Here is a 12,345-nt window from a genome sequence, read left to right as displayed (position 1 = left end):
CGTTCTCCGGTCAAAGTCAAAGCGGATATCTGTGAAGTTCTTATATAGAGCTCCAGACATAGATGAAGAGGAGAATTGAGGGGTTCCTATATGGAGCTGCAGACACAGGTGAAGAGGAGACCTGAGGGGTTCTTCTCTTTACCTGTGCCTGGAGCTTCATAGAAGAACCCCTCAGGTCTCCCCTTCACCTGTGTCTGAAGCTCCATAGAAGAACCCCTCAGGTCTTCTGTTTATTCTTTAGAGCTGCAGACACAGATTAAAAGGAGACCTGAGGGGTTCCTATATGGAGCTCCAGACACAGGTGAAGGTCCGATCCCATATTCAGGAGACAGGGGAAGAGGAGACCTGTGAAGTTCTTATAAAGAACTCCAGACACAGATTAAGGTCCGGTCCTGTTACCTGGACACAGGTGAAGAGGAGACCTATATAGAGCTCCAGACACAGGTGAAGGTCCGATCCTTATCTCCAGACACAGGTGAAGAGGAGACCTGTGAAGTTCTTTAAAGAACTCCAGACACAGGTGAGGGTCCGGTCCCGTTCTTCAGACACAAGTGAAGAGGAAACCTGTGATGTTCCTTTATAGAACTCCAGACACAGGTGAAGGACCGATCCTGATCTCCAGACACAGGTGAAGGTCCGATCCTGATCTCCAGACACAGGTGAAGGTCCGATCCTGATCTCCAGACACAGGTGAGAGTCCGGTCCCATTTTCTGGACACAGGTGAGGGTCCGGTCCTGTTCTCCGGACACAGGTGAAGAAGAGACCTGTGAGGTTCTTATATAGAGCTCCTGACACAGGTGAGAGTCCGGTCCTGTTCTCCAGACACAGGCGAGAGTCCAGTCCCGTTCTCCGGACACAGGTGAGGGTCGGGTCCCGTTCTCCGGACACAGGTGAAGAGGAGACCTGTGTGTGAGGTTCTTATATAGAGCTCCTGATGCAGGTGAGGGTTTGGTCCTGTTCTCCAGACACAGGTGAGGAGAACTGTGAGGTTTTTATATAGAGCTCCAGACACAGGCGAGAGTCCATTCCCGTTCTCCGGACACAGGTGAGGGTCCGGTCCCGTTCTCCGGACACAGGTGAGGGTCCGGTCCTGTTCTCCAGACACAGGTGAATAAGAGACCTGTGAGGTTCTTATATAGAGCTCCAGACACAGGTGAGAGTCTGGTCCCATTCTCCAGACACAGGTGAGGGTCCGGTCACATTCTCCAGACACAGGTGAGGGTCCGGTCCCATTCTCCAGACACAGGTGAGGGTCCGGTCCCATTCTCCAGACACAGGTGAGGGTCCGGTCCCGTTCTCCAGACACAGGTGAGGGTCCGGTCCCGTTCTCCAGACACAGGTGAGGGTCCGGTCCCGTTCTCCGGACACAGGTGAGGGTCCGGTCTCGTTCTCCGGACACAGGTGAGGGTCCGGTCCCGTTCTCCAGACACAGGTGAGGGTCCGGTCCCGTTCTCCAGACACAGGTGAGGGTCCGGTCCTGTTCTCCGGACACAGGTGAGGGTCCGGTCCTGTTCTCCAGACACAGGTGAGGGTCCGGTCCCGTTCTCCAGACACAGGTGAGGGTCCGGTCCCGTTCTCCAGACACAGGTGAGGGTCCGGTCCTGTTCTCCAGACACAGGTGAGGGTCCGGTCCCATTCTCCAGACACAGGTGAGGGACTGGTCCCGTTCTGCAGACACAGGTGAGGGTCCGGTCCCGTTCTTTAGACACAGGTGAGGGTCCGGTCCCATTCTCCAGACACAGGTGAGGGTCCGGTCCCATTCTCCAGACACAGGTGAGGGACTGGTCCCATTCTCCAGACACAGGTGAGGGACTGGTCCCGTTCTGCAGACACAGGTGAGGGTCCGGTCCCGTTCTCCAGACACAGGTGAGGGTCCGGTCCTGTTCTCCAGACACAGGTGAAGAGGAGACCTGGGATGCCAGTCTAGGGTTTTCTGGATCCAGATTGGGGTGGGGGAGATTGGCCTGGGGCTGTGCTTGTTTGCTAACAATAAGTCTATAACTCTATATCTGGCACTTTGCCCGCTTGGCAGAGGAAGCTTCTGTGCCAGTCCCCTCCCCCCCTCCTCCACCTTCCCAGCGTATGTTAGAAAATGGCCCCTGGTAATGTCTGTCGGTTATTCATTCACTGGCTCTGCAAGCGGCTGACTCCCCCGAACTGCCACTTAACTCCTTCATGACCTGAACGTGGCGGTGGGCAGGGCAGCGCCCGAGGGCGGGCGGGCGGGCGGTGAACGCGGCATCCACACTGCTCAATGCCGGTATCGTCACAAAAACGGAGACCGTGCCAAGTCCTATATTATTGCGCGTATTCAGCGGACCTCAGATTTCCGGCTGCTGTAATAAAATCAGGCAGATGCCGCTTTCTGATTGGCTGCTTCCGGAATTGTGCAATCGAGCGAAAGCTCTAACGTCTTACCTGAATTTTAATTAAAAAAAATGTTCTCGCCTTTAAGCTGATCATACACTATACAATCCGATTGTACAATCGCCCGCCCCTTAGAGCTACCATCATCTATGCAATGCCTAGCTCTAACTACAAGTCCCAGCATCCTCTGCGCTTCAGAAGATGACACGGGATGCTGGGACCTGTAGTTCCACCAGAACCAGCTGGCAGTTTATCGATTGTTTGCATTTTGGTACTTGTAGTTCCACAGCTACTGGAGCTCGGGGTGGAGTCGTGAACGGATTTGTCGGTTACTGGAGCCCTACAGATGTTTTTTGGAGTCGCAGTAGGTCAGCGTTTAACCTGGGACTTGTAGTCCTACAACGGGACTTTCTGCATGTTGCTTTAACCTTAGGTCTGTGGGCATGTTGGGACTTGTGGTTCTACATTAGGTCTATGGGCATGCTGTGTCTTGTAGTCCTGCTGCTAGGACTTCTAGATCTGAATCGGGTCTATGGGCATGCTGTGTCTTGTAGTCCTGCTGCTAGGACTTCTAGTTCTGCATCGGGTCTATGGGCATGCTGTGTCTTGTAGTCCTGCTGCTAGGACTTCTAGTTCTGCATTGGGTCTATGGGCATGCTGTGTCTTGTAGTCCTGCTGCTAGGACTTCTAGTTCTGCATTGGGTCTATGGGCATGCTACGTCTTGTAGTCCTGCTGCTAGGACTTCTAGTTCTGCATTGGGTCTATGGGCATGCTACGTCTTGTAGTCCTGCTGCTAGGACTTCTAGTTCTGCATCAGGTCTATGGGCATGCTGCGTCTTGTAGTCCTGCTGCTAGGACTTGTGGCTCTCCATCGGGTCTATGGGCATGCTGCGTCTTGTAGTCCTGCTGCTAGGACTTGTGGCTCTCCATCGGGTCTATGGGCATGCTGTGTCTTGTAGTCCTTCTGCTAGGACTTCTAGTTCTGCATCGGGTCTATCTATGGGCATGCTGTGTCTTGTAGTCCTGCTGCTAGGACTTCTAGTTCTGCATCAGGTCTATGGGCATGCTGTGTCTTGTAGTCCTGCTGCTAGGACTTCTAGTTCTGCATTGGGTCTATGGGCATGCTACGTCTTGTAGTCCTGCTGCTAGGACTTCTAGTTCTGCATCAGGTCTATGGGCATGCTGCGTCTTGTAGTCCTGCTGCTAGGACTTGTGGTTCTCCATTGGGTCTATGGGCATGCTGTGTCTTGTAGTCCTGCTGCTAGGACTTGTGGTTCTCCATTGGGTCTATGGGCATGCTGTGTCTTGTAGTCCTGCTGCTAGGACTTCTAGTTCTGCATTGAGTCTATGGGCATGCTGTGTCTTGTAGTCCTTATGCTAGGACTTGTGGCTCTCCATTGAGTCTATGGGCATGCTGTGTCTTGTAGTCTTGCTGCTGTTATCGTGTGCTGGGACTTGTGGTTCCACAGTTGGCTTGTGGGTGTGCTGAGATGTGCTGCAGTCCTGCTGCTTTGATAGGTCTGCGGGGTGTGCTGGGACTTGTAGTTCCACAGCCCGTATATGGGCATGCTGGGTTTTGTAGTCCTGCTACGTTTAAAGGTCTTCTAAGACTTGTGGTTCTACATCGGGTCTATGGGCATGCTGTGTCTTGTAGTCCTGCTGCTAGGACTTGTGGCTCTCCATTGGGTCTATAGGCATGCTGTGTCTTGTAGTCCTGTTGCTAGGACTTCTAGTTCTGCATTGGGTCTATAGGCATGCTGTGTCTTGTAGTCCTGCTACATTTAAAGGTCTGCTAGGACTTGTAGTTCTGCATTGGGTCTAGCTGTGTTTTGTAGTCCTGCTGCTGTTACAAGTCTGCAGATGTGCTGGGACTTGTGGTTCTGCTACAAGAAAATGCACATGCTGGGACCTGCAGTTCTACAGAATACAGCCCCCCCCCCCCCAGCTATTATTCTGTCTTTCCACTCCTGCAGATACCAGGAACCCGGGAGGAGAGAGAGACACAGCTGTACGCAGCAGCAGCCGCCTGACCCTGAGGAATTTTGCTGATCCTCGACTCCTCCAGCAGATATTCGGACTCATTAAATGTCCAATGCTTGCCCAGCCACACCTTTCCTCCGTTGTCACCACCAACCCCGCCTCCCCCCCACCCTCAGCGCAGAATTCCCAACCTGCAGCCAACAGCGACATGCAGCGCCGGCCTCGGGCGCCCCTTTCCCCAGCAGGCGAAGAACAGAATGCGGCGGAGGCTCCGCGGAATTAAACATTAATGTCTTCTTAACTGCCAAAAGTTAATTTCTGTCTCCATCAATACGAATTCAGTTAACGGGCAGGGAAGCGGAACCGCGCGTATTCCTGCCAACGCGGCCGTAGACATAATGTAACGCCTGAATACAACCGCTGTCATTGACCCTTGTCCCCCGACCCGCATTGTGACGACTCGTCATCTACAGCCGCCATGGTGACCTTTTTATGAACATTTAAAGAGTCGTGTCAAAGAAGCTGATCGAAAGAATGCTAATTGGATGTGAGATCCAGCATGCTGGAAAATGCCTCAAACATTTTCCAGCACGCTACCACTTTATCTAGGCAGTTGGTGGCTAGAACTGCCCTTTGCAAGATCTTTTCGGTGTACAACTATGAATGGTCTTGTGGGTCTACAAGATGGTTATTTGCATGCTGGGAGTTATGGTTCCGCATAGGTCTATGTTTACATGGGACTTGTATGCCTGTAACTGCTTGTGGGTCTACAACCTTGAATGGTTTTGTGGTCTACAACCTTGAATGGTTTTGTGGTCTACAACCCGGAATGGTTTTGTGGGTCTACAACCTTGAATGGTTTTGTGGTCTACAACCTTGAATGGATTTGTGGTCTACAACCTGGTTTTGTGGTCTACAACCTTGAATGGTTTTGTGGTCTACAACCTTGAATGGTTTTGTGGTCTACAACCTTGAATGGTTTTGTGGTCTACAACCCGGAATGGTTTTGTGGGCATACAATCTTGAATGGTTTTGTGGTCTACAACCTTGAATGGTTTTGTGGGTCTACAACCTTGAATGGTTTTGTGGTCTACAACCTTGAATGGTTTTGTGGTCTACAACCTTGAATGGTTTTGTGGTCTACAACCCAGAATGGTTTTGTGGTCTACAACCTTGAATGGTTTTGTGGTCTACAACCTTGAATGGTTTTGTGGGTCTACAACCTTGAATGGTTTTGTGGGTCTACAACCTTGAATGGTTTTGTGGGTCTACAACCTTGAATGGTTTTGTGGTCTACAACCCAGAATGGTTTTGTGGTCTACAACCCGGAATGGTTTTGTGGGTCTACAACCCGGAATGGTTTTGTGGGTCTACAACCCGGAATGGTTTTGTGGGTCTACAACCCTGAATGGTTTTGTGGGTCTACAACCTTGAATGGTTTTGTGGTTTACAACCTTGAATGGTTTTGTGGTCTACAACCTTGAATGGTTTTGTGGTCTACAACCTTGAATGGTTTTGTGGTCTACAACCTTGAATGGTTTTGTGGGTCTACAAGATGGCTATTTGCATGCTGGGAGTTACGGTTCCGCACAGGTCTATGTTTGCCTTGGACTTGTACATCTACAACTGCTTGGGATCTACAGCCCTCAATGGTTTTTGGGTCTTCAAGGTGGCTATCTGCATGCTGAGAGTTATGGGACTGTTATGCCTACAACTCCTTGTGGTCTACAATCCCGAATGGTCTTGTGGGTCTACAAAATGGTTATTTGTATGCAGAGAGTTATAGTTCCGCACAGGTCTAGGTTTACATGGGACTTGTATGTCTACAACTCCTTGTGGTCTACAAGCCTGAATGGTTTTGTGGATCTACAAAATGGTTATTTGCATGCTGGGAGTTATGGTTCTAAACAGGTCTATGTTGACCTGGGACTAGTACATCTACAACTGCTTGTGGTCTACACACCTGAATGGTCTTGTGGGTCTACAAGATGGCTATTTGCATGCTGAGAGTTATGGGTCTTGTACGTCTACAACTGCTTGTAGTCTACAACCCCTAATGGTTTTGTTGGTCTATAAAATGGTTATTTGCATGCTGAGAGTTATGGTTCTGCACAGGTCTATGTTTGCCTTGGACTTGTACATCTACAACTGCTTGAGATCTACAGCCCTCAATGTTTTTTGGGTCTTTAAGGTGGCTACCTGCATGTTGAGAGTTATGGGACTTTTATGTGTACAAGCCTGAATAGTTTTGTGGGTCTACAAAATGGTTATTTGCATGCTGGGAGTTATGGTTCTAAACAGGTCTATGTTGACCTGGGACTAGTACATCTACAACTGCTTGTGGTCTACAACCCTGAATGGTCTTGTGGGTCTACAAGATGGCTATTTGCATGCTGAGAGTTATGGGTCTTGTACGTCTACAACTGCTTGTGCTCTAAAACCCCTAATGGATTTGTTGGTCTATAAAATGGTTATTTGCATGCTGAGAGTTATGGTTCTGCACAGGTCTATGTTTATCTGGGACTTGTGCATCTACAAATGCGTGTGGTCTACGAGCCTGAATGGTTTTGTGGGTCTACAACCCGGAATGGTTTTGTGGTCTACAACCCGGAATGGTTTTGTGGTCTACAACCCGGAATGGTTTTGTGGGTCTATAACCCGGAATGGTTTTGTGGGTCTATAACCCAGAATGGTTTTGTGGTCTACAACCCGGAATGGTTTTGTGGTCTACAACCCGGAATGGTTTTGTGGTCTACAACCCGGAATGGTTTTGTGGTCTACAACCCGGAATGGTTTTGTGGTCTACAACCCAGAATGGTTTTGTGGGTCTATAACCCAGAATGGTTTTGTGGTCTACAATCCAGAATGGTTTTGTGAGTCTACAACCCTGAATGGTTTTGTGGGTCTATAAGATGGTGGGAGTTATAGTTCTGCACAACTGCTTGTGATCTACAGCCCTGAATGGACTTGTAGGTCTTCATGAAGCCTACAAGTAGTTGTTAGAGAAACTTGTTGGTGTTGCATCATACCCCCTCAAGTTGGCGAACAAAGATGGCAAGTTTTTACTTACTGCGCCCTTTCTGCTTGATGTACTGGATGGTGGAGGTGTGGTTGATCACTCCGTCCTGTTTCATGTTCGTATCCACCACGGTCATATTGTTAAACTTTGGCAGCTCCACGAAGGCTCCCTCGATGGTGAAGTAGCAGGCGCGGTCGTCCTTGTCGTCGCTGTATATGAGCATGGCACGACTGCTCCAGTTGTACTGCTGGTGGATGTGCATCAAAAACTGGGCCAGCTTGGAGTGGACAACTCCCGTCCTGGTGATGTATTTGTACTCCTCATCCTTGACTCCGAACCCAAATGCCGAAGCTCCGGCCGTGATCAGGGGGACCTTCCAGTGCTCGGTAAAGCGGACCACCGGAGCGGCCGAATAAATGCACGCTGGGCCCAGGAAGACGTACGGGTGGTAGAGGAACTGCATGTCCACCGCGGTCACCGGGGCGGCCGACTCGGAGCACCTCTTGTGCTTGTCCTCGGTGTCGCCGTAAACCGCCCAGAGGTGAAAGTCCGGGAGGAGGTCGCGGTCGGCGTTGACGCGGTCGATGGCCATCTGGATGGCGGGTCCGACCCTGGGCAGTGCCCACGGGTATGAGGTGCTGGTTTTGGGCAGCAGCACCGCAATGGTGAGGTTCTGGGCTTCCTGAGAGCCGTGGCAAACCACCCAACTGGCCAAGAACACCAGCACCCATCTCCCGAGCATTTTGTAGAGGGTCTTGACTCTACTCTTACCCATACGCCAAGAAGAAGGGGGACTTGAGCCACTCTGCGCCCTCTTTGAAAGATTCAGAGGAGAGTCTCGCTGGCCAGAGAGCAATTACAGAGATACATCCACGGCGTCGTTAACCGGTTCCCATCTGTGAGTCCCTTCGCTCCCATCCATGAGATCGTAGCTGCTGGAAGTGGCTGGGGCACAGAAATTCCTATTATCCGGAGGCAGGCTTCCTTCTTTCCTTCCCCTGACTCAGTGACAAAAGGCTTGTTATCATAAGCTTTGCAGCTTAACCCCTTCCTGGCTGGATGTCACCAAGGTAAAAAAAAAAAAGGGTCACCCACGTTATCCCCGACCCTGACAGCGGTCCAAGTGGATCTGACAGCGGTGGAGAGACCTACAGGAGGGGGGGGGGTACTTAGAAAAGGAGAAGGAGGAGGAGGCAGAGGAGGTTCTGGTCACAACCCTGAAACTTGGAGAGAATGCTGGAGATCAGAACCCGGAGATTTTGGCTTTCGCAGAGCTGCAAATATTTATCTGGTGACTGGTGAGCGTATCTGTGTGTGTGTGGGGGGGGGGGGGGGGGGGGGGGGAGAATAAATATCTAATCACCCTCTGGAGAATGGGGGAGACTTTCAGGGATGGAGAAGTTCTGACAATTCCAGGTAATGGAGGAGGAGAGGAGGGTGTGGGCAGGGGGTAGGTCTGGGGACAGGGGGACAGGGCATAAGAGGGGTGTACCCGGGGGGGGGGGGGGGTGACTGCAGGGTGGGATTCAGGCTGAAGTAAGTCCAACAAGTGAAGTGAAGAGAGGAAGGAGAGGCAAGTACTCCGAGAATGGAGGGATCAGATGGGGGGGGGGCAGAGGATATGTATAAGAGAGGAGAGAAGAGACAGGTACCCTGAGAATGGAGGGAGCCGATGGGGGGGGGGAGGGGATAAGTATAAGAGAAGAGACAGGTACCCTGAGAATGGAGGGAGCAGATGGGGGGGGGGGCGAGGATATGTATAAGAGAAGAGACAGGTACTCTGAGAATGGAGGGAGTAGATGGGGGGGCAGAGGATATGTATGAGAGAGAAGAGACAGGTACCCTGAGAATGGAGGGAGTAGATAAGGGGGGGGGGCAGAGGATATGTATAAGAGAGGAGACAGGTACCCTGAGAATGGAGGGAGCAGATGGGGGGGGGGGCAGAGGATATGTATAAGAGAAGAGACAGGTACCCTGAGAATGGAGGGAGCCGATGGGGGGGCAGAGGATATGTATAAAAGAAGAGACAGGTACTCTGAGAATGGAGGGAGTAGATAAGGGGGGGGGCAGAGGATATGTATGAGAGAGGAGAGAAGAGACAGAGGATATGTATGAGAGAAGAGACAGGTACTCTGAGAATGGAGGGAGCCGATGGGGGGGGGGGGGGTAGAGGATATGTATAAGAGAGGAGACAGGTACCCTGAGAATGGAGGGAGCAGATGGGGGGGGGGGAGAGGATATGTATAAGAGAGGAGACAGGTACCCTGAGAATGGAGGGAGCAGATGGGGGGGGGGGGGGTAGAGGATATGTATAAGAGAAGAGACAGGTACCCTGAGAATGGAGGGAGCAGATGGGGGGGGCAGAGGATATGTATAAGAGAGGAGAGGAGAGACAGAGGATATGTATGAGAGAAGAGACAGAGGATATGTATGAGAGAAGAGACAGGTACTCTGAGAATGGAGGGAGCAGATGGGGGGGGGTAGAGGATATGTATGAGAGAGAAGAGACAGGTACTCTGAGAATGGAGGGAGCCGATGGGGGGGGGGGCAGAGGATATGTATGAGAGAAGAGACAGGTACCCTGAGAATGGAGGGAGTAGATGGGGGGGGCAGAGGATATGTATGAGAGAGAAGAGACAGAGGATATGTATGAGAGAGGAGAGAAGAGACAGAGGATATGTATGAGAGAGGAGAGAAGAGACAGAGGATATGTATGAGAGAGAAGAGACAGAGGATATGTATGAGAGAGGAGAGACAGAGGATATGTATGAGAGAGAAGAGACAGAGGATATGTATGAGAGAGGAGAGAAGAGACAGAGGATATGTATGAGAGAGGAGAGAAGAGACATAGGATATGTATGAGAGAGGAGAGAAGAGACAGAGGATATGTATGAGAGAGGAGAGAAGAGACAGAGGATATGTATGAGAGAGGAGAGAAGAGACAGAGGATATGTATAAGAGAGGAGAGGAGAGACAGAGGATATGTATGAGAGAGAAGAGACAGAGAATATGTATGAGAGAGGAGAGAAGAGACAGAGGATATGTATAAGAGAGGAGAGGAGAGACAGAGGATATGTATGAGAGAGAAGAGACAGAGAATATGTATGAGAGAGGAGAGAAGAGACAGAGGATATGTATGAGAGAGGAGAGAAGAGACAGAGGATATGTATAAGAGAGGAGAGGAGAGACAGAGGATATGTATGAGAGAGAAGAGACAGAGAATATGTATGAGAGAGGAGAGAAGAGACAGAGGATATGTATGAGAGAGAAGAGACAGAGGATATATATGAGAGAGGAGAGAAGAGACAGAGGATATGTATGAGAGAGGAGAGAAGAGACAGAGGATATGTACGAGAGAGGAGAGAAGAGACAGAGGATATGTATGAGAGAGGAGAGAAGAGACAGAGGATATGTATGAGAGAGGAGAGAAGAGACAGAGGATATGTATGAGAGAGGAGAGAAGAGACAGAGGATATGTATGAGAGAGGAGAGAAGAGACAGAGGATATGTATGAGAGAGGAGAGAAGAGACAGAGGATATGTATGAGAGAGGAGAGAAGAGACAGAGGATATGTATGAGAGAGGAGAGAAGAGACAGGTACCCTGAGAATGGAAGGGAGTAGATAAGGGGGGGGAGATACGTATGAGAGAGGAGAGAAGAGAAAGGGGGAAGAAAGGAGAGAACAGATAGATACTGATAAAAAAAGAGAACACGGAACAGAAAGAGGGAGAAGAGAGACAGGTACTCCGAGAATGTAGGGAAGAGAAGAGAAGTAAAGGGGAGAGGCAGGGATGTGAGACGAAAGGATAAAAGGGAAAGAGAGAGGAGAGGAGGAAAGGGAAAGAAAGAAGACAGGAGAGGATGGAAGGAGAAGAGAGAGGAGAAGAGAGGAGAGAAAAGAAGGGAAAGCAAGAAGAGAGAAGGGAAATAGAGAGGAGAGAAGAAAAGGGGAGAGGCAGGGGTGTGAGAGGAGAGGAGAGGAGAGAAGAGAAGAGAAGAGAAGAGAAGAGAAGAGAAGAGGAGAGAAGGAGAGGAGAGAAGGTATGTGAGAGAGAGGGGACAGAGGAGAGGAGATGAGTAGAGAGGAGAGAAGGGAAGGAAAAAAGAGAGGAGAGGATGGAAGGGAAAAAAAGAGTGCAGAGAATGAAAGGTAACGAGAGAGGATGGAAGGGAAGATAAAAGGAGAGAACATGGAACAGTAAGAGGGAGAAGAGAGACAGAAGAAAATGGGAGAGGCAGGGATGTGAGAGAAAAGGAGAGAAGACAAGGGAAAGAGAGAGGAGAGGAGGAAAGGGAAAGAGAAAGGAGAGTAGAAGAGGAAAGGGAATGGAAGGGAGGGGGAAGAGAGAGGAGAGAATGGGAAGGGAAAGAGAAGAGAAGAGAAATGAGAGAGAAGAGGAGGAAAGGGAATGGAAGGGAAGGAGAGGAGAGAAAAGTGAAGAGAAATGAGAGAGAAGAGGAGGAAAGGGAATGGAAGGGAAAGAAAGAAGGGAAATGGAAAGGAAAGATAATAGAGAAGAAAAAAGAGGAGAGAAGAGGAGAATGAGAGAGAAGAGAAATGAGAGGATAGATAGTGAAACTGATTGATAAGAGGAAAAAGGAGAGAGCACCAAAGAGAGATAAGAACAAGGAGAGAACTACAGGATGGAGGAGAGAAGTACAGAATAGAGGAGGTGAGTATGATGTGGAGGAGAGGAGTACAGGGTAGAGTAGAGGAGTACAAGGTGGAGGAGAGGAGTATGAGGTGGAGGAGAGGAGTATAGGATGGAGGAGAGGAGTACAGGGTAGAGTAGAGGAGTACAAGGTGGAGGAGAGGAGTATGAGGTGGAGGAGAGGAGTATAGGATGGAGGAGAGGAGTACAGGGAAGAGTAGAGGAGTATAGGATGGAGGAGAGGAGTACAGGGTAGAGTAGAGGAGTACAAGGTGGAGGAGAGGAGTCCAAGGTGGAGGAAAGGAGTGATAGGAAAGCAATAAGG

The 12,345-nt window shown here is 50.1% G+C and overlaps 1 protein-coding gene across 1 annotated transcript in view; it reads right to left on the bottom strand.

Annotated features, from left to right (window-relative positions):
* NPR1 (natriuretic peptide receptor 1) overlaps positions 1-8,692 on the bottom strand; it is a 99,134-nt gene extending 90,442 nt beyond the window's left edge. The window contains exon 1 of the mRNA XM_040332794.1: positions 7,420-8,692. Coding sequence (XP_040188728.1) covers positions 7,420-8,143 — 724 coding nt within the window. The 5' untranslated portion in view covers positions 8,144-8,692. The remainder of the gene's footprint in view (positions 1-7,419) is intronic.
* Positions 8,693-12,345: the final 3,653 nt, after the last annotated feature.

This window comes from Rana temporaria, chromosome 13 (assembly GCF_905171775.1).
Source record: "Rana temporaria chromosome 13, aRanTem1.1, whole genome shotgun sequence".
NCBI classification, from domain to species: Eukaryota; Metazoa; Chordata; class Amphibia; order Anura; family Ranidae; genus Rana; species Rana temporaria.
This window is presented reverse-complemented; position numbering and strand designations above follow the sequence as displayed.